Raw genomic sequence first — 26,974 nt, forward strand, 5'->3', positions numbered from 1 at the left:
ATAGAGACAACAGGACACCAAATGAAAGATCTCTTCTAAAACTCAATTTAATAGTAAACGAACCCAAAAATTTGGGTACGAAACATTTTGAAATATTTCTCATTAATTTTTTTGAACATTGAAACTATGTTGTTATACACACCTATATACATATTATTAACAATAAATTATAACAATGTTAACAAAATATTCCAATACTGGAACACCTTGAGGAATGGAGAAGCTGTTTCCCTCAGTCTTCTATTTTTTCCCTTTGCTTCTGCAGCAACATCTCACTTAAGCAATTTTTAAACATATCTGCCTTAAGAAGACTGGCAAGGTCACATTTTAGGTGACTACTTTTTTTAGCAGCTTGCTCATTCTCACTTGATCAGTACACAGGCAGTAATTCAGTGACACTTAGCATTTTTCTCTCTTGAAGACATATATTTCATAATTCATGGAATCCGTGGTTCACATGAATGTAGAAATCTTATTACCTGTTAATGCTTATCCCCTTTTAAAAAGCAAGGATTAAATCCTGATCAAGTAGACTAAATTAATTCTATGCCTTTCTAGAAATTAGCTCTAATATACGAAGGGAGGAAAAAGGTGGAAAAATAGTGTGCAGGGCAATACTTGTGGCTTCTGAAAATTTCTAAAAATATGGTTGAGGAGATAAAAATGTGCAGAGAAAATAGAGTAATCATCTTTTCTGTAATTCTTCCAGACAATAATTCCAGGTATTCCAAATTCTGTTCCACTTCAATTTCTTTCCCCTTCAATTCCCATAATCTATCTAAACTAAAGGTTTCTTACAGGAAGGTGAAGTATTTTGTGGCTTTCAGTGGCGGTACTGCTACATTTTATAGTAATGGATTACTTAATTTAAATCTCTTGAGCCTTCTTTCATCCCCACATCCAGCTTCTGCTTCTTAAACTGAAAAAAAACCAGATAATTACAATGGATAATTGTATTAATATGTCATATATACAGCACATCATATGAAATATGATAGCTTGCCAGATAGGACCCTTTAGAATCCAATTTTGTCTTTATTTAAATCAGAAGACCAGTAAAATTAAAGAAAGAAAAAAACAACATGACCTTAAAACTACAACAAGGAGTGATATGCTCATCTATAACCAATTGATGAATGAGGCTCCAATTTTTATATAATCATAGAAGTTATATAAATACTTCAGATATACTTCTATTCATTACTGTGCATTATTAAAACTAAGAAATCAAGTTTCTGCCCTCTCAAAATGACCTTCCAGTTTCTCAATATCCCTTAGATTTATAATCTCTAATCATCTGTCATTCTAATAACTATAAATGCTAGTACTGTCATGCAGTATTGTGCAATGCCTAAAAGAGTCAGTCGTGCAAAGTCACTCAACTGTGAGCCAAACATTTTATAATCTATGTTTTAGAGACATGCAAGAGGTACCATCAGAAACAAGGAGCTGTAAAAGGAAACAATAATACTGATAAGTAAGGATTTCTGTGTTTTTTAAAAACCCTCTAATGAGGATTTGCAGATCTTCTGGAATACAAATATAGCTTCTACTGTATCAGCTTCTGTCTTGTGGTGAAAAACAAGAGACTGTTCTTCCAGATACATTTCGTACAGCTGTGCTAAGGTTTTTTTCAGTGAAAACAGTTTCATTCATTCCCTTGTCATCATTGCATAAAGTGCAAGGAAAATAGAAGGTGAAAAAATGAAAATTCCACTAGGGATGAAAAAATTATTTGTTGTTCCTCATGCTACTCTGAGCTGAAATTTGGACAGTTAGATGTGATAGTGTGTTTTCCAGATGTCATTATTTTCCAGCAGTCTCTCTCTTTTATGGGGTTTTCAGGGTTCAGGAATTCCTTGCTCTATTTCATTATGTGCTGTGAAGTTTTCCAGTTTGATAGTGAAAGGCATTGTGCTGTTCAGAAATGTCTGGGCCTATGGTCTCTGTAAACATGAATTAGCTCCATTAGCTCACTGTCCACAGAAAATACCTTCAAGTGCAAGTTCAGCTTTCATGCCAATTTCAATTTATTCACTTACTGCATGGGAAGGAAGAAGGTGAAGTGCAGAGCTGGATGATGAAAAAGACTTTACAGTGCCTGGTTGGCCCAGGGAAACGTGTCTCCAGTTTTTAAGTGACTCAGTTTCCACTGTTCATGTTTCCAAAAGTCTATACAAAAAAACTCCTACATACTTTTTCATCCTTCCTGCCCCATCACCATTTGCTCTCTACAAGACTTTTAAATAAAATTTTCACAAATATTTCAGAAAGTCAGGACTTTCAGTTGTATTTTCGGATCATCAAGGATCTGATTTTTTTTATTATTATTGTTATTCTTTTGTTTTTAGGCACCTGGGGTTGCTAAAAGAACATATTAGCATTTTCAATTACAATGAAATTTCTAACTCTAATTACTCTATTATTAAAGTGAACTGTAGTGTGCCTACAAAGGAGAATTACTCCAGCAGTCATTGCTAATGATGTTTATGCACTTAACTGTATGGTATTATCTGTGTGACACCACATGGAAATTCCATCACTCTGTGAAATCGAGGGAACATCTGTGTCTACTTATTTCCCAATTTTCATTACACAATTAGAATTTTGGTGAAGCTCTAAAACATTTCAGACCTTGAACGTAGTAAAAGGAGACCCGACTGCTGATGAGTAGCAGAAAGACGGTATAATCAAAAGATAGAAATATCAGAGAAGGAAGCTACAGAAGATAGCACAGACAAATGTGTTGTAAAAACAGTCTCAGTTTAGCAGTTATTGATAAAATAATGACTTTAAATATTTTCTAATGATTGCAGCTAGCTGCTTGTGTTTAAGAGTTGTATTTGTATCAACCAACCAAATAAATACAGGAACCATAAAATGTCTTCCAGTTTTGTATTCTACACATTGCAGTTATTAACATGAGGTTATCAGTTTTCATAAGTCCAATTTACTCCAACGATATCATAACTCCACTACCTGTTTGAAATTTTGGGTCAATATTTTTATTTGATATCTATGTGCTTCAAAAACCTTGACAGCCAGTGTTGTACTTTGTTAATAACCACTTCAAAGACATTGTCTTCCTTTTTACCTTGATTTTACTGTAAGAACACAGCAGGTAATTCTGCTTTCATCATATCTGGGCAATGAAAATAGAAACTAACTCACTTTTGTAATTAGCTACCGAAAACCTTTCAAAAACAATGACCATGTAAGTTCCCTCATTGTGAGAATACTGTGAAATTGCTTTAATGAAGAGCAGGAACCTGCACTGAATTTCTTTTCCAGTTCCATTTCTCCTGATACAAAATTCCTATGTTTTAAATGTTAAATCCATGACATGTTAAATCCAGACACATAATGAATGTTGATGACTTCATGAAGAATTACATTTATAATATATGCTTGATGTCCTAACCTGCTCTTTCTCCAATCTCTACTTGAAATTTAACATTTTAAACCCTGAAATATTACCATTTAATTATAAAGAGGCTCTCAGATAACTGTGAAAATGCTTTTTCCTCCACCACATATACATATGCCAAGCTATACATATCTGAAAACTATTATTGTGCAAGGAGGTTAATATTTGACTAACTGAAGCTGGAAATGGAGGCTTAAAAGCACTAGACAGGGAAAATCACAGAAGTTAAATAGCTAAAGTTATTAAAGCCAAAAGGCTATAAAAATCAGTCCAGCCTTTACCCTTCATCTTGTAATAAGATTGCAACATTGCAGGACAGCTGTTCATAGAAAAGTCACTTTACTCATAATTAAGAAACTTCTATGTCATGGCCACACTTCTACTCTCTCTGTCCAAGACCTCTCCAAGACTAATAAAGCCTGGATAAAGCAACATGGATGAGAGGTTGCTTTCAAGCAAAACAAAGTTGTTCAACTGTGTTGTAGTAACATGAATAACCTGTGCTCTGAACTAATGCTCAGGCAAAAAAAATATATAGCCTCTCTGAAACATTTTATTTACATCATTTCTGGTAAATTTAGGGCACCTAATAGCATTTTATGAAAACAGGATATTTGCAGTTTTTTGAGATGAGAGGAGAAATCAGTCCATATCTGTTTGATGTTTATATTCATCCTCTGGAGAGGTGTTCATTCTTGTTCTCAGTGTGGCATGTTATGCATCATTCATGAAAAGAAAACCCTACCTGGTGTGCAGAGCTCACCAGCAGAGCTGCACTGCCCCTGCTGTGCTAAGGTATTGGGAGGGAGTAAACTCAAACCAGAAAGAAATCCTATGTTTTCCAAGTCCTGACAAAGCAAGCAGAGAAAATTATTCTATTTTAGCAGTAACTCTGTGCAGTTTCAGTGGAGTTACCGAGAGCTAAAAGGTACTAAAGCCGCTATGGATTAGTATTTTTAGCTGTATTGTTTAAATCCCACTCCAACACAGCCTTTAGCAAGCAGACATTTTCTCTGCAGACATAAGTTTTACCAAGAGAAGGTCCTCTTACATGGAAATAGAGCTCCTTCTTAATGGCTTCCTTAAGCCTTATGAAAATATTCCTGCACATCTAACACACTGGCAGAGGAAATGGAGCTGAAGGCTGGGGGAGCAAAGATAGGTGGTGGGGGACAAGCACTGTCTGCCTCCAGTCTTGCAAGGAGTACTCAGGTGAGAAGATTCAGGCTGATATCATACCCTACCCACTGGGCTTCTGGGGATGCTCCCCATCAAGTTGGGATGATGATGGACATCTACAAGTATTAATTATGGGTTTGGTCAGATCAGTGGGGAGCAAGAAGGAAAAAACTTCTCTATGTTAAATGGTCTTGTGAGAAGAGTCCTCTAAGACAATACCCCAGCAGACAATTCCTCCCTGCCAGTCCTGCCACTGGCTCACTGGATACCTACTTTCCAGGTAATTTCTTTCTCATGGGGGATTTCAAAAATCCAATTAAAACTCATTTGAAAGTCCAAACAGTTTGGATATTGTTTAATTTGATTTCCATAAAGGATTAGATCTCAGCACCTGAAAGAACCATTTGTCTATGCGAGAAGGGGGTTGTTTTGTTTTGTAGGTATGAGCACACATTCTATCTTTCTAGTGGGTATGAGAGCTGTAAAATGAGAAGACAGCCTTTAGTCTTCAGAACAATCTGCTGTTGGTATATTTAGTCTCTCCTGCCTGTTATCTTTGGAAAAACTGTAATCCTGTCTTAATCTCTTTTTCCATTAGAAAGCTGTTCTGTTTGACCATTTGTTTCCTTCTACCTCTACTTCCAGAGGACTTTTTTTAACACTTTCCCCTGAAAAAATCTCTGCTTTAAGAAGATCTCTGCAGATTGATGAACTCTGGTTTGTTTTGGGTTTGGTGTTTTTTTTTTTTTTTTATTTTGTTAAAGCAGCTTACATGTTCTGTAAGGTTTATCAAGCTTTTACAAATCTAGAATTTAATCAACCACTTGTACTTTGCAACCTCTAAAATAAGAGCAGATTGGACTGGGATTGGAAGCGACACTTTAAGAGGGCTAAACACTATAAAGTCTTTTAAATATGTATATAAATATATATGAAAATATATTTATTGGTGGTAAGAATATCACAATCCCTCTAAATTGGTATGAGGATAAAATTCAGGTTTAGTTAAAAGAATAAAAGAAATAATCTGAATTTAAAGAGTACATCTTTGTTCTTTGTAAAAGTAGTTTAAAATACTTCATATTTAAAAATTATGATCAGAATAATTGAGGCTCTATTTTTAAAGGGCAAAAAATTAGCTCATAAAAAAAAAAATCTGTGTAAGCCTATGGTTAGATATTGCATTTTATTCAGGTTGTTTTTTCTTTATAGGAATGAATCTGTTGAATGTGAGATTGCCCGAAATTTTGCAGTTATCCAAACTTTCTTTCTTCTTAGTGTCTTTTACTAAAGAACCATGGTCCCCTTAAAAATTTTTCCTTGATGTTGCTCTTTCAGCACTTAAGAGGATCAAACTGAAAGTACAACACACTGTTTAATACAAGTGAAGGACTATGCAAAGTTTATGTTGTTCTTCACAATCCATATCCATATTATTGTCTAAGTCCATTAACAGACTTTTCCTCCTTATTGGTGAGGGGAAGTAATATATATACATGCACTTATACTTTTGTAGGTGCCAACCAATTGCTACATCTCCTTGTCTCCAAACAGCCCATTTCTTAACCTACTTGAAGTAAAAACCAAAACATTTTAAATGTCAGATTTTAGGTGTTGCTCCTTTACATTTGCAGCTGATGTTTGTTTCTTGCCATCAGGGCATAACCCCCACATTTTGTTTTCAAGTAGAAATCTTAGGTAAAATCAAGATAAAAATTATCCACTGCCTTCTCTCCCATGCCTTGGAAATCTGGAGAGGTCACATGGACTGAATTAGAATAATGAGATTTACAGCCAGTGCTAGAGAGATGGGAATCAGATCCTGAACTGCAATTTATACAAGGGAAAATTAATCCCAGAGTGCCAGATCTTCAGGCATGGGAGCTTTCCCTGGAAGAAACTGGTGAGAAGGAAATCTCTGTTTACCCTTCCTAGTGGACCGATTTTGGATTCACTAGGGATAAAACTCCTTTCTGAAAATATATGTGGTACTTTGATACCTAAACCGGTCTGTTCAAACGCCATGCTGGTTGATAGTGAATGATTGATTGGGTTTTGGTGTTCTGTGCCTCCTGTGTTCTCAGCTCCTTGCTGCAGAGGGAGGTGTCTAATAAAAAAAAGCCATTATCACCAATGCCACCTACTATTGACCCTTGCTGATGTGTCAGGGAAATGGACAAAGATGAAATGAGTAAGGGGACTGAAATAGTTTCAGCCCCCTACAGTGATAAGACACTTCTGCCAGCTGGGCTACCCTGCAGTCATCTCTGCTTAATAAAGAACTGCAGGCTCCAAATTCATCTGGTCAGTGATGTCCTGAGTTCTGAATATACTTACTCATTTTAAGGTCATCTTTCTTTCTAGTTCAGGATCAGAACTTTTAGGGTACTAAGGAACTTTCCTTAGTGCCCTGAAAGGACTGTAGGAGAACTCTAAAATTATGTTGTTACAAGATGTGTAATTAATAGACTCTGTGATCCAGATAATGGTTTTAAATCATCTGACCATAAACAGTATCAATTCCAAGGTAGACAGAGTCAAGTTACTGATATCATTTATGAAATATTTTAAGGTAAGATAAATTAGTTGTATTAACATTTATAAATAGGCTGATGGTCTTTCCCATAGTCATTATTTAAGTGTACATCTACAACCCTATTAATTTGATCTTCAGAAAGTGACTATTGCTCCCACCTACTGAAAGGGAGTTTTGTCCAGCTTATACTGTTTAGTACTGCAGTCTTGTAAGTCTCTGGCAAAGTGTATCCCTTGTTTTGACCAAAATAAATGACCATGTAGCTCTTTTTCATCCTGTTGTTCTGCAGTGATTTAGTGATATAAAGCTGAACAATAAATGGTATGAGAGCTTTCTTTCTGACATTTTCCATGTCATCAGCTGCAATAACTTGAGAAATGCGTATTTTGCTGAAGATGTATAATAATTTTTGAAACAGAAAAAAAAAAAGGTCACAAAATGGAAGAAGAGATACCTAAATGAATAGAAAATAAAAACAGTGCAGAATAATTAAATAAGGATTTAACAGCAGATAAGTCAAAGCAGTTCTAGAGAAGTGAAAGTGTACACAAACATAGCACAACAGGCATTAACATCATATAGGGTCATTCTGATATTTTAGAAGAAATTTGAATTGTAAGGAACTGGTTTGTGCTCATTTTCTATTTCAGTAAAACAAGGAAAAACTTAAGATTATGCCATTATGGAATTGGTCCCCAGTAGTTGTGTCTACTTTCTCCTGTTCTTTAGCTATTCCCCTGGTCTTCCTGTACAAACTAGCTGAAATTTATGGAAGCCAATACTCTAGAAGACAGTACAAAGCTTTTTGTTGAGATATGTGCCTTGTTTTCATATAAATCTTTTTCTTCTGGGTATTTGTCTCCTCTACAGTTGCTTAATAAAGAACAAACAACAAAACACTCATCATGATATTTGGAAGAAACAAAATCACAAAACTACGAAATTTTCCCTTCCTTGTATAAGATATGTCTAACGGATTACTGTGGGGCTGGAGAGCATCACTTGTAAGCATTCAGCTCAGCAGTCCTCAGCATAAGCAGGACATGGACATGTTGAAGCAAGTCTAGAGGAGAGTCACGAAGATGATCAGAGGGCTGGGTCACCTCTGCTATGAAGACAGGCTGAGACACTTGAGACTGTTCAGCCTGGGGAAGAAAATGCTTCAGGGAGACCTCAGAGCACCTTCCAGTACCTACAAGGGCTACAAGAGAGATGGAGAGGGACTTTTGACAAGGGCATGTAGTGATAGGACAAGAAGAATGGCTTTAAGCTGACAGAGAGTAGGTTGAGATTAGATATTAGGAATAAATTCATTACTGTGGGGGTGGTGAAGCACTGGAACATGTTGGCCAGAGAAGTTGTGGATACCCCATCCCTGGAAGTATTCAAAGCCGTGTTGGACTGGGCTTTGAGCAACCTGGTCTAGTGGAAAGTGTTCCTTCTGCTTAAAGATCATCTAGTATTTGGGATGATCTTTAAGATCGCTTTCATCTCAAACCATTCCATGATTTTATGATAAATGTTCATGTCTACAAGACCGGGTGGTAATACAAATTGTTTTGTAATTCCTGCTTTTTACTGCATGTCTTTGTGAGATTGTTTGGTTTCACAGTGAAATGTAAGTCTAACATGCTCTTCATTCAAGAGGTAAAAAAATCATGTGTTAGGATCCAGAGGATCTGGAATTATTAGTAATTTCACGTGCTCGATACAGACACTTAATTTGAGATTACCTAATTTGTACTTAATACTGTAGTTCTTATTGTCTGAGTCAAAGACAGCTCAAACAACAAAGTGCTGTCAGGAGATTGTCTCACAATGCAGCCTAGCAGAGCAAACATCTGGGTGCTGCTGTCAAGGAACACGAGCATCTTGCAGCTCTTATCTCCAGGCACGTGCTCCCACCCACTCCTGTGCTGCTGTCCTGGTGCTGCTCATGTGGCCTCACGATGAGTTGATTCATTGCACCTGTGCCACGTAGTGAATCACTGGCTACAGTTACCGTCATGATCAACTGAGCTACTTTTTAAATTATTTTTGTAAATATTTTTTGGTAAATATTTTGTAGAGGAATGCATTTTTTAAAGTTAAAATGTACACACAGCAGCAGTAACCAGCATCATGCAAAAAAAAAAAAAAATGACAGGGAGGGTTGTTCCACCACTTCCCAGCATGCTACAGGATCAGCTAAGTATTTATGAAGCCAAAATGACACTGGGGGAAAAACCTAAACTGGAGGCCCTGGAAACAGCCTTCTCAGGGGTTCCAGGGCAAGCAGGCACTAAGACTGTGATATCCTTACACAACCAACTGGCTGATAAAAAAGGCACCTCTTTTTACACCTGGAAATAGACTGTTAGTCATCAAGCCCTTCCAAGATTTTGTAAAGTGGCTTCAGGTACTTGAATCTTCAAACCATCCAACCAAAGCAAAAGACCAGGAGTACCTTGCAGTCCTTCCCTTCAGCATCTGCTATGCATGTTGTCTTATGCTGTTCTGGACAACAGTATTGAGGAAAAAATTGGATATTGTGTCCTTCCTATAAGAAGTGTGTGGAAAAAGATTTTTCATTCTTGCATTGCCACAAACTCTGCTGGTTAACTCTGTTAACTTCCAGTTAACAATTAATTGATTATAAAAAGTCATGACTCTCATAAACACTGGGTTGTCAGTTTGGATGAGGCTCTAGCTATGTTTCATAGCCAATAGCTAAACAAAAGGAGACTCCAAGACCTCCTGTGTGATCTGGCCCTGTTTCTGTTTGAAAGCAGCAGATGCCTAAATGGAACACGCAGCCAAGGATGGGATGACTTGGAATGGTAATTGCCTGAATTAAAATAAAACAAAGATGATATGGCTCATATCGCACATTGCAGCAGTAAGCAGTAAAAGCTAACAGGCAGCCTCATAACCCCACAAGTCTGAATGTATTATATATTGCAGTTAGGCTCCATATTTTTTAATTAATTCCCATTGTCTTGATAACAAACAAAAAAGAACAGCTGCAAATAGGCTGTCCATTGTGCACTAAGTAAGAACAAAGGCATTTCTCTTTAAAGCTGTTCATCATAATGAAAAGTGCTAATTCCAATTTTCTTGAGTGGCATTTACAATAATTACATCCATCCTGAACATTTTCAGGTTTTCGGTAGAAAACAATACCATTTTTATCTACTTCCTTTAAATGTAATAAAAGCTCATGTGCTCCAGAAAGGCTAAAAACCACTGCTCTCAATGGCCCCTTTCATATGCTATTAAGTTCAGTGTTTAAGATAATAAAACCTCTGTGGTATAAATTGTGAACGTTGTTAAAGACAAGTTTGATGGTTCTGGAACAATGACTCTTAAAAATCAAGATGAAAAATGTGGAATAGTTCCTCTAGAGCCTCTGTCCAGTTAAACATTTCTGGGTTATGTAGTGCCTTGGGAACAGCCATAAGCTACTTGTTCCTAATCTAAAAACTTCCTCTGAAAACCAATGCATGGGTTCACCCATTTGATGGTATGTGTAGAAGAGGAAGAACAGAACCTAAACTGACCTGTCAGTCAAGAGGGGCTTTTCATCCCTTGGCAAAGCCAACCCCAATAAAGATGATGTAAAACAAAGGAAAATCTATACCATCCAAGGGGAGCTGGTGCAGGGAGCTTATGGCCACAGTAGACCCTGCAAGGAAACCTTGGGAAGTTTGACCTTCCTTTTAGCAATCTCCTACAAATCCCAAATTGCTTGTTCATATTTTGTGCCTGTTGGTTTTTTGTTCTCTTTGATCAGCCCCGATGGAAAGGTCTCCAGTTTTTATTCACAAGACTGAGAGCTGGTGCAGTGGCTAATTGCCTCTTCTCAAAAACTCCTGCAAAAGTCATTATTTGTTCATTGGGGACACGTCCCACTTCTCCATGAATGTGCCTTGCTATGTTTGAGGGTTGTAAGCACTGTTGATACCCCCTGATCTCAGTGCAAGTGACACAAGGGATTGGTGCCTGCAGACCACAGCAAAGATGTTCAACAAAGAATGACTATTGCAGATGCATTAAAAAAAAAAAATTATCCTTAGAGACAGTATCAGTATTATATTACTGTTGTGGGACTTTAAATAGATGTGTGTGACTCACGAAGTTCATTTACTTTATCACTGCAGGATTTGTCTCACTGTTCCTAAATTTTCCTGGAGGGGTAGATTGGGTAGGAGTCAGCTCCATATTTAGACATCTCCTAAACTAGGTGACTACACACTTTTTACACCTATGAGCTCCTACTACTGTTAGCTGAGATCTAGTCAATACAAACAACAGAACCCAGAGAGACCTGTAATGACAGCAAAGGAGTCATCTACATATGATCTGTTGAGTATCTCTACAGATTCATTGAATAAAATGGAAGTTTGGGCATACCTACACTATAGTCACCAAAAATCAGGTGTCTGAATTCAGACCTGAATCCTACCATCAATTTGTTACATATAGTGATTTCTACTGGTCTTTATTCTTTACCTTGGTTATTCTTTAGGTTAAAGGTTCTTTTTTCTTTTATTTACTCTAAACTCTGGCTGCTCCATCTTAAAGACTAGGGCTGATTCATGTCGTGAATGGTTATTACAATAATAGTTCACCAGCTCTTTTCTGGCATCCCTTTGTTGCTATCTTCTTTCTTCTATGTCTTTTCTCTGGAACAAATATATCTCCATTTCTTTTGAAATCACTTACTTCTACTGCTGTTGACCTTTGAACCACTTAGCCCATTGCTCAACTAGCAAGCTTTCAATAGAACTAGGTAATGTAGTTTCCCTCACCCTAGAGTTCATGACACTTCTTTATTAGGCCCTTCTCTGAAATAGAGAAGATATTTTTTCTCATGCCTTTCCCTCCAGCTCTGAAAATGCCTTCCAGGAGAGACTGACTAGAAATGTGAGGACTCTTTGATCATGCAAATGGTAAGGTACAGAAGACTATAAAAAAAATTGCAGGATTTTTTTCTCTGGGATTTGCTACTACTCTTTTGCACATGACCTCCACTCATTTGTGCTGTTCTTCTGTGCCACAGAATCTAAATCTGTGAAATGGGAACAATAATATTAAAGGAGTTTAAAGGGGAGTTCTGTGGCAAGGATTGTTATATAAAGGGAACAGTGACCTGACTCATTCTTTAGTAACCAAAAATATTTTTTAGCTGCTGGATTGAAGCAAAGTGATATGAAAGGCCTGTGAAGAAGGGCATATCTCGGTCCACAGAACACTAGCATCAGCTGTAGGAAAAGGAAGGATGGAAGCGATCCACACTAGAGTCCATCTCTCAGCTTCCGATTTGAGGAAGGGCCCTGGTTCAGCATCCCCATCACCTTGTCAGTGTGATGTGGTGTAAGAGCAACTTGGCACAGCAAGAGACTGCTGATGCCCATAGAGGGAAAAATTTTGTGTTCTTTGAATGTTTCAGTACCAAAGAATTGATTGGTGGATGAAGTGCCATATGAAGAGCTGTACAGACACACTCACACACACACGATTAAATGTTAGTTTTCTTGCAGTGCTCCTCCACAGCATGACACAGATAATGCAGAATAGTGACCTGAGCTGTGTATGCACCTTCACTTGTGATCCAGCAAAGGCTCTTCACATGCTGCAGAGCTAATGGAGGAGGGCTGCTGCAGGGGCTTGCTAATTAACCTCAGTTTTATGGGTCACTGCCAGATCTTAAGTGCAGACAAGAATGTTTAACTTACCTTAATGAGTAGCATGAAGGTTAAGATATCAAATGTGCTGGGTACATTTTTCTTGGCTTAGTGAACTTGTGCCAAGTCAACTATGTTTTATTTTAAATAAACTTTCTAGAGGCATTGCTTAATATCTTTAGTGAATGCAAATAAGAAACAGAAGATTTTCCTGTTAGGAAAAAAAGAGAAAGTTCTCCATTTAAACCATATATCTATGAAGAAATTACCTTTTTTTATGTTCTCTTATCACAGATTTCGTAAACAGTTCAATAATAATGGGGATTTCTGTTTGCTTTTTTTCGTTTACCTCCTTTTTTTTTTTTTTTTGAATTTGTGTTCCTATTTGTCTTCTTACATGGATAAGGGAGGAAATAACATATTGCTTTTTACAGTGAAAAGAATTTATATTATTCTGAACATATCTTCACAAGAAGTCATCGAACACTTTAATCATACAACTCCCTGAAAGATTGATCTGATTTGTTCAGAGGGTGGATTTATTATATGGTCATATTGAGCTATGTATCTTTATAGTGAAGGAATAAGAGAATATATAGCCTAAGTGCCCTCTCCTGTAGGAGGCTTAAGGACAAAAAATATTAAAAATATTTCTGGTTCCTAGAATATCAATCAGCAGCTCTTCCCAAACGTGCCATCTTCAGATGCCATGGGACATTTGCTTATGAGTGAAGCTACCTTAGGGCAAGATGTTTCTGAGAAAACTTGCTTTTGCAGGAGTATAAAAGACCTCCTGAGGGACTGGTTTTCTTCTTGCTATTGCAAGCATCACATCCAGTGTTTACACATCAGAAGAGTGAAGGATAGAGGAATTCACAGGTGGAAAAGGTGGAAGAAAGTCAAGACAATGTAGATATGCTAAAATTAGCACCACCTTGTGTGGGGAAATGTAAAGTCTGAGTTGGGCTTTTTAGCAGAATAAAGGATGAGTTCACTGCATTATAACTCACCACCTGCTCTACATCAGCCATTTCTGCCTCACATCATTTTTTGTCTCTCCCTCTCAAAGACAGCACTTGATTTAGTAAAGGTTTGTAGAACAAAGTGTATTAGAGATCAGTAGATTTCCAGTTCTCTCATCTTCTGTGTTAGCATGTTATGCAGGCAGGAGCACAGGCGAAAGCCACCATCTCAGAATGGAGTTTAATACACCTCTGCTCCAGTTAAGCAATTAGCAGCATGTGTTTTCCCTTCTTGAGCAAATGCACAGTTCACCTCAGCTGGGGCTGCCATCGAGACAAATGGAGGTGTTTATTCACAATGTGTTTCCACTGTAGCTGAGGATTGTTTACTAACTACTAAGACCACTCAGAGTGAGAATTCTTCATGAGCTACACTGTAAAAATTGTAAGTTAGGAATGATATCACCTCCTATGAGTTCTAGGGAGACACTCCTTCATTTTTTTCAGATGTTTCATTTATGGCTACATTTCATCCATGACACTGAGTCCTGCTGGCATAAAAATCGTTATTTTCATGGCTGTTTTGCGTATCTCTCTCATTCCACCCATCATCACTCTTTGATCTGTCTTGTTCTCTCTGACCAACTTTTTACCCTCAAGAAGGGACATAACCCACAGCCTGGATGAGATTATTTTATATCCTCTTAATATCAAATTGCCTCACAAAAACTTCAAATTCAGAATTTTCTTTGAAATTCTGTGGAAGTTCTGTGGTTAGCTATAATATGACAGGGACTGGAAAACAGCACTTGTGTGTATATGCATGTATCTATATATACTATATATACACTTATACTAGAAGTATATGTACATTAATATGCACTGTTATACTGTGTTTGCACTTTAATAATAAATTAATATACATGGATAGTCTACTAATACACATTAAAGATATACATTATAAGTAAGCAAGTGCATGTATACGATCACGTATCACTTCAACTTGTCTCAAATGTTACTCTTCCTGAGTGTTCCTGAGACAGAGACAAAAGTCACTAGAAATGCTGAATATGTTCTCCAGTCTTCCTAGTAGAGAGGGCAGTTTGAATGGTTGAACTCATTTGGATTCTTCTTTATCTAAACCGGTCAGTCCAGAGACATGCTAGACTCTGGACTAGGTTGGCTGGTTGGTAAGGTAAACTATCACAAATGGTCCGAGCTAGAATTTTTAGAAAAGAGGGTCACACCCTAAATTACCAGCTATCCAGCTCTAAACAGGGCATTGTGAAGCACCAGTTCAGACTGATACTGACCCTTTGCTTTCCTCTTTGTTTCAGGAACGGCTGGTGCTGTCTGTCTTACCACGGTTCGTAGTCCTGGAAATGATAAATGATATGACCAATGTAGAGGATGAACATTTGCAACACCAGTTTCATAAGATCTACATTCATCGCTATGAGAATGTCAGGTGGGTGGAGCAGCCTGTCTTCAGTGTTTAAGGTCTTGGATGCTGCTAAATGACTTCTCTCTGAGAGTCTCCTTTCTGTTGTTTTATTAATTAATAAATTAGAAAATTAGTGTACCCTTGTTTAGTCCCTGAGCAGAGAAGCATTTCGGTGCCTTATCTTACTCATCAGGATGGATGGATGCCATTTAAACTGAACTCTGAGTCTGGACCATTTGTGTCTTTTTTTTTCTTCTTCACTTTTTTCCCCCTTTCTGGTTACACAGAAAGTGTTTCATAGGTTTTTCCCAAACCACAGTGGCAAATGATTGAGTGAGCAACATTGAAATCATCACTGAAGGAAGTGAAAAATAACATTCTTGGATATGTTGGGAGATAATTTGCTAGGAAAGCATGTACTTTGCCTTTTGATGAAACCCAAATATAACTTTGCCTGGATAAGTTCAATATATGTAATTTGCATTTCTGCAAAAGAGTAAATTGATTATCCACTTCTTCTGTGGCCATGCAGTAGCTCAGATATATTATTTTATTCTATTAAATCTGCTTGAAAGTATCAAGGACCCCCACAAAAGGTTTAAGTTGCACTAAACTAAAATTTCTTCCATTAACCTTTTTCATTCCCAAGGTAAGTATTGCTGTAGAAAAATCAAAATAGGGAGAAGATGGCCCTTTTGTTTGAATGGAAAAGGGTTATAATGAGAGATGAAATGCTGAAATATATTTTATGCTTGAAAGAGACTTAAAACTGAGATTCTGCATGTTTTACATTACAGGTTCTGGTCGGCTTCTATGCACACTGCCAGAAACTAGATCTTTTTAAAACTAGGTTTAACCTTTTTTTTTTCCTAAATGTTGAGCACTGAACACTACCTAAACCAAAGCTATATGAATCCTTAAAATTAGTATCTAGTTAGAACTTTCATTGTTTTGATAATTAAAATTGTAGAAAATAGCAGTTTGAAAATCTTATTTTTATAAATGCAGGCTATTATTACTATTCATTCCTCTTCAGAGAGCTTGGTACTTTAACTTTTAATTTTACTTTTTCTCACTGGTAAAAATCTTACCAAGTTTGTGAGCCTCTTGTTTAATCCTCACCCAAATCCTTATCAGTCCATACATTTGAAGATGAGTTGTACTATCAGTATTCAACCTGATCATTACTGTATTTATTATTAGGTACATTAGCAATTCTTACACACTGTCAAATTGTATCTTGTTCAACACAAATCTTCAGTTACTCAAATTGTAACACCAGTTATTAGTTGACTTTCAAGTGCTATCAGGATCCGCTTGGGTTATTACCAGTTTGTACCAGTATGATATGTGAATTTTTGAACATTACTATTTTTTAAAATAGAAAACACTTTCTTCATCTAATAAGTACTGAGCTATTACGTGCTTTGGCCTGGGTGATAACTTGTACACCACAGACTTTGTGTGTGTGTGTGTTCCTCTATATTCACATGTGGTCATTGTAGGCACAGTGAACAGCTGAAAGACTAGAAAATTCACTGGATGTTAAAATACAGAATAAAGCTCTGTTTGCAATTAGCTTGTTATCTTAGATTCCACCACAACTTCAGGCACACAATTTGATACACCCAACATCAAAGTGTGATCTCATTGGGCTCCCTGTAAAGTCAGTGGAATGAAAAAGGAATTATCCAATTAAAGATTCATACCTTAAAAAGTGAGCACTATACTTCTAACTCAAGTACTTCTGTCAAATGTCAAAAACTGATGCAATAAAACTGGCCTGAGCCTGGTATATATCAAGACTACCATTAATCTGCCTGTAGTCTTAGGATTTGAGTCTTATACAGCACACAGATAAGAAAAGCCTGAAAATCACAGTAAAATGAAATTGCTGAAATCAAACCTTTTGTAAAAAACCAGCTATACATAAACCCACCCTCAAAGAACACTGTCAGATACTAACTGACCTGTGAGTGCCAAGGCTATCTGCTTATACAGCCCTCTATATTAAGGGTGCACCATGCCTCAGGCTTCTCATTAATAAAAGGGGACAACTGTATTTATTAAGGCTTAACTACATTTTCCTGAATTTTTTTAAAATCCAGAATTGTACGAATTCCATTTTTGGCAAAACTCTTGCCTAGCAGTATTTGCTTGGTCCCTTCAATATTTATATTCAGTACTCCTGAATCTCCAGAAGTTTAGAGCAAAAGTAGCATGACTTCAAAGCTAGTAAAATGATCCTTCCACAGTAAATTACTAGGAGGCAACTTAGGACATTCAGAAATCAAAGGAAATAGACTGCAATATTAATATTTTTTCTTTTTTTTTCTTTTTTTTTTTTTTAGCATTCTTTTTGCAGATGTCAAAGGGTTCACCAACCTTTCCACAACTCTGTCAGCCCAGGAGCTGGTCCGAATGCTGAATGAACTCTTTGCCAGATTCGATCGACTAGCACATGTGAGTTAAACACAGTTTATTTGGAAAAAGACAGGATTAGTTCTGTGTTTGGGAGCTTTGGGAAATACCCTCTGATCACTTTGAACAATATTCATCCAGATTTTCCCCATAGGGATTTTGTACAGCTATTGCGGTTGGAAGACACTGACAAATTTCATCAAAAGTGATGAGTTCTGATAGCAAGTGAAAACTGAGGTAGTGACCAGAACTTTCTACTTCTGTAGTGCTAGACCAAGAACGGTATGAAAGCAGATCACCTACCCCAATATATGAAGAAGCTTTATACTTCTTCAAATTTTTTTTTTCTTTTTTTTTTTTCCAGACCATAGCTTCATTTTATCTTTTCATCTGAGAACTGAGGAAGCTTGAGGTCATGTAATCGCTTCCCACAATCACTGTAATGGTTAGTTACTAGCAGAGTTTACAATATTTAGGTTGGATTCTGTCTAACTCAACAATAAAATTAATTAAACACAACAGAGGAAATTATTACATCAGGGAAATTAGTCGTTACTTAATTAGCACTGATCAGGAAAAAAAAGCACAAAAATACAAGCAGATCACATGTTCAGTTTTTCTAGGCTTGCATCTCTTACTTTTTTCAAGTTTCTTTGGTCAAAATTTTATTTAATGTTACTATCTTTAGGTGTCAACACCTGAGCTGACTAATAAGGCTATCGAGTGGAGACAATGAGGTACATTCAATAGAGGTTGTTATAATTTATCCAACCAAATGTAGGCACCTACTGTGAGAAAACATGAATTGCAATCTGAATATCATAGATCATGCTATCTATTTACTATCAGAGGAGCCCAGAGTGGTTTGGTCTGATGTACAGATCTACATCCCTTGCTGATTTTTATACATTTCTGGTTCAGGGTTATGGGGTATTTGTACATGAATTGCATGGACATCAGTGGGACCCTTGGGGTTTTCTCTTAGCTTACAAATTAAAATCAAAGAAGGAAAGACTTCCATAATTATTCAAAGGTCTTTTGATTCTACTACTTTATCTCAAATAGCAAAGTGTTTTCTTATGTACAGAGTGATGCCATAACCCCTTGCCAGGGCACTGGCAAATCGGTAAATGCAACTTACAATATTTGCTTTGCAAACAAAAAGCCCTCATCAATTTGGATCTACACTGAAAACTAAGCAGGCTAAAAGAATTACCTCAGTTCTGTCTTTTAGAAAGATTATAAGAGTAATGTCTGCTTTTGTATAGCTTGACAAAAATAGCTACCTTAACTGAAGAAATATATTTGACACCAAATTAAATGTATGTATGTCACAGAAATATTTTAGGAAGTGTATGTACATAAAATGCTTTATTGCCTTGCTCCACAATTCAGTTTTGGCTGGCATTTATGATCATTAACCATATTTTTTAATCATTCCATAAACTATATTTAACCAGTAGAGATTATGTACATAAGGACTAGTTCCAATAAAGGAGTTAGGAACAAGGAATGCATTTACACCTAATAGTCTAATCCAGAGAATTCTTCCTCCCTTGCCACTTGGTATTTTTATTTTATGGGAATATCCCAGTCCCTAAATTCAAGAGTCTGGGCTCCATCATGCATTTTCTTTCATAGTCTGGGAATTAGCTTTTTTCTTCTACACATCATTGACTAGACTAATCCACTGGTCTAGAACAATCCTCTGAAAAAGTGAAAGACACAGGCAAGAATCACTGCAGAAATTGAACAGATTTGACTACAGAGATTAGAGTGATCTGACAAGGACAAGATAAAATTTAGTAAAAAGAAAAGCATTGTGATTGTGTTCCTTGTTTGTGGCTTCTGAGACCTGGATGTTGTCACACCTGTCTGATATCCTGACAAAAGTGATGCTCAACAGAGAGGAGCCTATCTTGGTTCCCTAGAGAAGTTCTTGGTGTTTCTGTCCAACCCAAGGAGATGAAGTCTCCCTCTGTAATTTATGGGAAACCGAGACTCTTCACTGGACTCTTATGGAGGGGGCCAGCTGCCTAAAATAAAAGTGTCTAAAACCTGTACTGAATTTAACCTTTACCTTTTTTGGAAATGGACACTGACTGGTTCGTGTCCCAGATTTTAAGGACTTGTGAATTACATAGACCTATCAACCTACCCAGCTGATATTGTGTGAAGCTTTCACATCTGGTAAAGGTGGTTTTTTTGAAAAATTCCTGGTCCTCATCTGAATGTACCAGGAGATGGAGAAATACTTGTGTGTCTTGATAGTCTCTCCCAGTGCCTTAAGACTCACACTGTTAATTCAGCATGGCTTGTTTCTTTTTTGATTTTTTTCTGACTTTGAATTACATCCACTGATTCTTGCTATGACCCATTATTCCTAGACAAAAGAACAGTTTTGTAGCTACTGACTTTCTCTGGGAATACATTTGTGTGCTTTGATCAAGGTGCCTCTCACATTTCCTTTTGATAAAAGAAACAGACCAAGCTCATTGTGAGTTTTTTTTACTCCATAAGATTTATTCCTTCAAAGAGTTTTGGGGACTACTTTTCTGGAACGCCTCCACTTTTTCAGAATCCCTTTTAAAACAATGAAAAAAATGTTCTGGACTAACCCCCACTGGTATGATGGAGGCAGATCAACGCCATTCCTCCTATCCTCTTTTTCCTTGGTCATTGTCCAAATATCATGCTTCTGAGCATACAGTGATAACACTATTGTACTGAAAGATATTATTTTGGGGGTTTATGTCTTTGCTGTCATGTTGTGACCCCGATGTCTGCATTTGTAATCGTTCATTTTATTTGTCTTGTTGTTTTTGCAAATGTTATTAGCAATGGTTTCTCACTTGCCTGTAAATCCTTGACAGGCCTTTCAGAGAGTGGCCCTTTCAAGACCTCCCAAGAAGGATCTTCTAGTAAGGAGGATTACACATTCACATCTAGGTTTCAGATCTATCACTTAACTGGTTCTTAATCAGCTTAACTAGAGTTATCAAAACTCTTTCAAATAGACACTCTTACTCAGACTCTTGGGTTTTGCTAAGAATTATCATCAAAGCAAAGAGGTCAGTTGCTGAAAGCTTGAGGCAGTTTCTTTAGATTTTAAGGAAAATCCTTATAAGTCCTTATTTACTTCTAAATAATAGTATTATTTTATAATAACATATAAAAGATTGCAGGATCTTCTCTAACGTCTTACATAAATCACATAATATTAAAGAAGACACTACTTCACAGCTTGGTGATGAATGTAATTTGGCTTAGTTTCTTGTTTCTCTTATTAAGCCTTATTAAGCAATGCAGAAGTAATGAGAGCTCTGAGATTTTTTTTTAATCTTCTCTAGGTTACATCATTTTATGTATTATGGCATCTGTTGATGCATATAATTAATACAAATCTATAATATCTGTATCAGAACACTTTGAATAGAAGTTAGAACTCAGTTCAATATTTAGTGCAAGAAAGAAATGCAATAATATGTTATGTCCATCTACTTCCCCTTTCTAATCACTCTATGATATTTGTAAAAGATTTATAGTTATTAAAGAGAAAAGTGTCATTTAGAAAGGAAGAGAAATAAGCTGGCATAAAACCGAACTGAAGAAAACATTTGTTTATATATTCCTCTACTGAAAGGGCTAAACAAAAACTTACTTAATATTAATACTTTCCTTAGGCAGAAATTTTGAGGAGAGAAGGGAAACAAGATGACATTCAGTAAGATACTTAAGCCTAAAAAAAGTCCTGCTTTGATGAAATAATAGGTTTTTTTGATGTTTGTTTTTCCTCTGCCTTCTCTGCAGTGCTAGATGTCAGCCAATACTATGATTTAAATTGTCATATTTCTAAATGCATCTATAGTGCGTGTAGTAGATAGTGTGTAGATATGACAAAGAGGAAAGAGTAAAACCCTAAATAAATGAGCTTATTAAAGAAGTGATGGTTTTGTTTTGTTTGTGGTTTTTTTTCTAAGAGAGGTGGCCTTTTTCTGTAACCTTGATTATATTTTCTCCTCTGATGTTGCAGAGAAGCTGCCAAAAATTCCTCCAACGGTGTATAACCGATCTTACTTATGACTAGTGTTTCCAGCAGTGGAAACCAACCTAACTATGAGGCTCCACAGCAATACCTCACCCTGTAGCCCCAGTACAATACCTGCACCTGCTGGTATCAGGAAGGGACGACTGGAGCGCGTTGGAGGCTCTTTTGTTTCCTTGATAAACATACTCCTGTTGAAGTGCTTTACTGTTCCAGGCCACATTTCAGCTCTGAGCTGGCAGTGCTTTGTTCTTTGGTGAAATTACCTTCAAGCATATAATCTGCAGGACTCCAGAGATTCCCTAAAAAACACCCTGTCTGTTTAAACATGTATGCTAATAAGAAAAAGGTGGGAATTTCTTCACATGTGTGTGTTTGGGTTAATGTACCAAGAAGCAGAGTTACTTTGGATTATGAGCATTCATATGTGATATTTAATTCCTTGTATGGACATCATATTTATATATGATACTATATATCATATATAGTAAAGGGAGGGAGCGAATACTCTTTTCACAGTGCATAATTATAGGATGTTTTTCCTCCTAACCACTGTCAATAATTAATTGTCTAATACTAATGAATAAGCAACTCCATTAAACAATATTCTCACTAAAGCAGTAGTATTTCAGATGGCAATGAGCCCATCAAAAGACCTGAAGGGTCAAATAAAACCCCAGACCACAAAACACTTAAAAGTGATAATATGTGGGCTTTTTATGAAAAAAAAGTCAGATGAAAATGTCAGGTTAAATAAAATTTAAGTATTAAAATTTCTCAGTGATTCAGAAGATGAGACTTATGCAAATCCAAACCCAAAATGACAATAAAAACAACAATAACAACAACAACAACAAAAACCTGACTTTGCGACTAAATTAGGATTTGAGTGAAATGTAGGCTTCACAAGTATATTCTCAGAAATTGTCCACCCTTTATCATGGAATCATGGGTTAGAAAAGACCTCTAAGATTAGTGAGTTCAACCATTTACTTAACACTTCCAGGGCCACTACTAAACCATGTCCCTAAGCACCACACTCACATGTCTTTAAAATACCTCCTGGGTTGACAACTCAACCACTTCCCCAGGCAGCCTGCGTCAGTGCTTGACAACCCTTTTGATGAAGATATTTTCTTTAATAGCCAATCTAAATCTCCCCTGGTGCAACTCGAGGCCATTTCCTCTTGTCCTTTCATTACCTGGGAGAAGAGACCGACCTCCACTGGCTAAAAACTGCTTTCAGATAGTTGTAGAGAGCAATAAGGTTTCCTCTCAACCTCCGTTTCTCCAGGCTGAACACATTCAGCTCTCTCAGCCTCTCCTTGTAAGATGTGCTCCAGACCCTTCCCCAGCTTTGTTGCCCCTCTCTGGACACACTTCAGAACCTCAGGATCTCTCTTCTCATGAGCAGCCCAAAACCGAACACAGGATTTGAGGTGTGGCCTCAGTAGTGCTGAGTACAGAGGGACAATCACTGACTGCCCTGGTCCTGGTGGACAGCTATTCTTCATACAGGCCAGGATGTCACTGGCCTTCTTGGCCACCTGGGCACATGCTTGTTCAGATGTTGTCGACCAGTGTCCCACATACCTTAAGTAACTTAAGTTTTAGAAACTCTTAAGGAGCAGAATTTCCCTGCAGAATTGCTCTTGCATTATCTAGAAAGAAACACCTTGAATCTTTCTAAAACAGGAATTTCTACCCCTGAAATCACAGCATAATCTCCTAATTAACACTAGCTGGCAAGGCGAATTGCTCACCAGACAAAACAGCTACAGCTGTTTTTCTTCTACAGTATGACAAGGAACAGAATTGTTGTTATAATATATTATAAAACTCACACAGGAGTGCGCCTCAATTCCTTCTGCAGCATGAGAGATCCCAAACTCATATTTTCTGTGAGCCTGGAGAAGTCTTAACCAGCCCACCATTGGTTATTCTAAGGAAAAAAACGCATTCCTTACATGATTTGTTAAAATATGTAGAAAGTGTTTAATAGAGGGCCATACCATATTTAAATATTCCCTGATTCAGGCAGAGGATGAAAGATTGCTACATTTTTCCCTTTATGTGTATAAAAATTAGAAACAATCCTTGCAGCTGGGTCCCAGCCCTGGTCCTCATTTTTGCCTACATCACCAGGGTTGAGAACTCCCCTCCATCTGTCTCTCTCAAGGTCCCAGCTCTGTTTTCGACAGTGACAGAGCTGCAATAGAAGGAATTTGGATGGACTTCTCTCTCCCACCCACCCTAAACGAGACTGCTGATTAAGAGCTTTGGCCTAGACCCCATTCGTGCTGAGAAAAGCCCTTTATCCAGGTTTCCTCTACCTTTGGCAAATATTTCAGGAACTGAGATATTGTACACAAAGGCCAAGTCCCTGTCTCCTCCCACTCTGGTTGCCTTTTAAAAGAAGACTTATGTGTATCATCCCTTTGTTCTGTAGTTCAGCCTCAGTGATTTCTCATCCACAATGTTCTAAATGTTTAGTTTAAAACTATAAAAATTACAGAAAAATTGGATTTTCTGTGGGTTGTTCACTAGCCTATAGGGTTTTCTTCAAAAGTAGGAGAAGTGATTAATTCACCACAGGCAGAATTTAAAAAGTGGCATAACTTATAAAACACAATAACTTTTTTCCCCTCGTCAGAAATTTAGCCCAAGGAAACAAGAAATATTAATGAAGTCTCTGACTGTGGCTTTCAGTAACTTGATATTTGAGTAACTCATTTCTGCAGCTCCACCTTATGCCAATTTGCTTTGCTTCCTTTCCAGTCACTAGCGGTGTATTTAATAAGCTCAAACATAAATCATTCACCACATATGAGGTAATTATTTATGAAAAATATGCATATTTTCTTTTGCTCTGGATTACGGTGAATTAGAACAAGATTTCTTATCAATTGCCACTGAATTAATCTAGAAATATTATTAAAAATAGTTGAGTGTTTGAGTCTGCTCAGTATTCCCCAGGCAAAAATTCTAATTGGAATTAATCTTGGCAGAATCAGGCCGCTTAATCTTTCACTTGCAGCAAATGAAGATCTGCAAATAAGGAGGGAAAAGAGTCCCTATTTGTGACAAGCTGAGAATTTAATTGATACCTTCAATAATTGCTATTAATGAATGAGTATGGGAAGGGGTGTGAGGCTGATGGATACTGATGTGAATGTCTGTATAATATCAGCTGTCATTTACATACCCAAAGACAGCTTCTGGAATTGCTTATGAAAAGGGAAACAGGAATAGAATAAATTAAAGAGGAGAAAGTGATAGCCTCACAACAGTGTTTTAACACTGTATTGAAAAATATTACCTGCATCAATGTTCCTGTGGGCCCACTTTCTCTTACTTAAATAATTTACTCATTTTACAGTTTCTTCATGCCTGTTTAAAGTTTTCATTAATTTTCACTTAATATCAACTTTAAGATATCATTGCAGTGACATGACGTTAGGAAGTGGGCTTGAGCTCTTCAATATGACGAAAATCTTGATGGCTGCTGTTATCATTTTATACCCCTGAAAAGTGGGTAGGCCCTTACAAAACTCAGTCTCCCATCTGAAACTACAGCATGGCTACCCACCTGAGCCATGAATCTCACCTTAATGCACTAGTACAACCACTCCAACTAAGCCTCCAGTCTAAGCTGTAGATGTGATTAGACTACTGAGTTATTGGAGGGAATCTCAGGAGACTGTGAAGTCCTTCGCTGCCAAAGGCAGATGTCATTACCCCCCTGTCCTTCCTGTCAGTTTTTGAATTATCTTTCTCTAGATGAAACATTTGCAGTGATAAAAAGTCCAGAGTTTGCTTTTGAAACAAGTATAATGGGAATAATAAGGTAAGAATACAAAGCATGAGAGCAATATAGTCAGACTATATTTAACAGTCATAAGAATTTGACTAAGAGGAAAAGAGAAGAAGACAAAGAATCATTTAAAAGCTCCTTGTGGTTTCTTGTGTTGATACAAACACCTTGCCTGACTCCTGCACTGGTCCAGAAGGATGTAAATCTTATGTCATGTTTGTTAGCCCCGTGTGGGTGCTTCACATACCCAGGTGTCTCACCCATACACCGCAAGTTTAGGTACAGGCAACTGAACTGAAGCCCAGACAACTGCTTTAGCTGTGAGCTGAATTGGTCCCCAGGCTTCCCTGACTGCACTGCCTGGCTCTCTGATGGTAATGGCAAGCTTGACTGCTGGCTGGCATATGGACACCTACATACAGTCATCTCCGTTTGGATATCTCACTCCATAGACAACTTCCTGAGCTCCGGCAAATGAGTGAGGTGACACATCGTGACAAGGAAAAACAAACAAACATTCATGTGCAGCTGAACAGATTTCCTGTGTCACACACACGCACTCACACTTGCATACAGCAGACCCTAACAAGCAGGTCTTGTCATGCCTTAAGATTCTTATTTCTTATTCTTGTGAAAAGCACATCTCCCTGAAGTGGTCTGCTTTGTTCTGAATTTCAGACATGGAGCAAGGTGACAGAAGTCTCATCTGTCTTTACTGGGATCAACACTTCAGCCAGTTTAAGCAAGGCATTAAGAACCAAGAACTGAGAGCTTTTTTTCTGTTGTAGACTATGTTTTTTAACTGTGCTGAATTAGATTCTCACTTAGTAGGTGCTGCACATATCCTCAGATAAGCGCATGATAAATGTTGCATGTAAAAATGTAATTAAAAAACTAAAATATGATAATACTTGAGATATAGCTTTCTTCCTGCCTTTCTTCCATTCTTTCTTTCTTTCCTAGAAATTGACTGGCTTTCCCTTTTTTATCCTTCATTCTACTATGAAGATGTTATTTGTAATGTATATGCAGCGATTCTGAATAGAGTGAAAGTGCTGCTTTGTGCTTTATTCCACCTCAGTCAAACCAATATGATCCTTTTACTTTGCATATGTAAAAGCAAGAATCACTTAGAATATGAAATAATTGAATGGCATTGTTAGAAAAACCACAGAAGCTTAGAATCTCTGGTTTACAATATCTTTAAGTGTTTGCACACTTTGTCTAACCAGGGAACACAAATTGAGCCCTACCTACTTGTCAATTAATTTTAGGATGCACAATTTCAGTTGCAGCCATATGAAAAATGCTCAGTGTTCACTTGTGTGGGTCTGCAGATGGGCTGAAGAGAAAGGGGTGAGGAAAAAGGAGAGTTACATATGAATTTTGATATTTTAGAAGCCTGAATTCAGTCTGGATTTTTTGTGAAACTTGGATAGCAGAGCATCGCACTCTGCAAGATAGCACTGGTATTAGCTGG

The 26,974-nt window shown here is 37.2% G+C and overlaps 1 protein-coding gene across 2 annotated transcripts in view; it reads left to right on the forward strand.

Moving 5' to 3' along the window:
• Positions 1 to 26,974, forward strand: part of ADCY8 (adenylate cyclase 8) — a 122,291-nt gene that overhangs the window by 33,770 nt on the left and 61,547 nt on the right. For both annotated transcript variants that reach the window (XM_050307046.1, XM_050307055.1), the window contains exons 3-4: positions 15,108 to 15,238; positions 17,566 to 17,677. In XM_050307046.1, coding sequence (XP_050163003.1) covers positions 15,108 to 15,238; positions 17,566 to 17,677 — 243 coding nt within the window. The remainder of the gene's footprint in view (positions 1 to 15,107; positions 15,239 to 17,565; positions 17,678 to 26,974) is intronic.

The sequence above is a fragment of the Myiozetetes cayanensis genome, unplaced genomic scaffold (assembly GCF_022539395.1).
Source record: "Myiozetetes cayanensis isolate MyiCay16 unplaced genomic scaffold, myiCay2020 scf1, whole genome shotgun sequence".
In the NCBI taxonomy this organism is placed as follows: domain Eukaryota; kingdom Metazoa; phylum Chordata; class Aves; order Passeriformes; family Tyrannidae; genus Myiozetetes; species Myiozetetes cayanensis.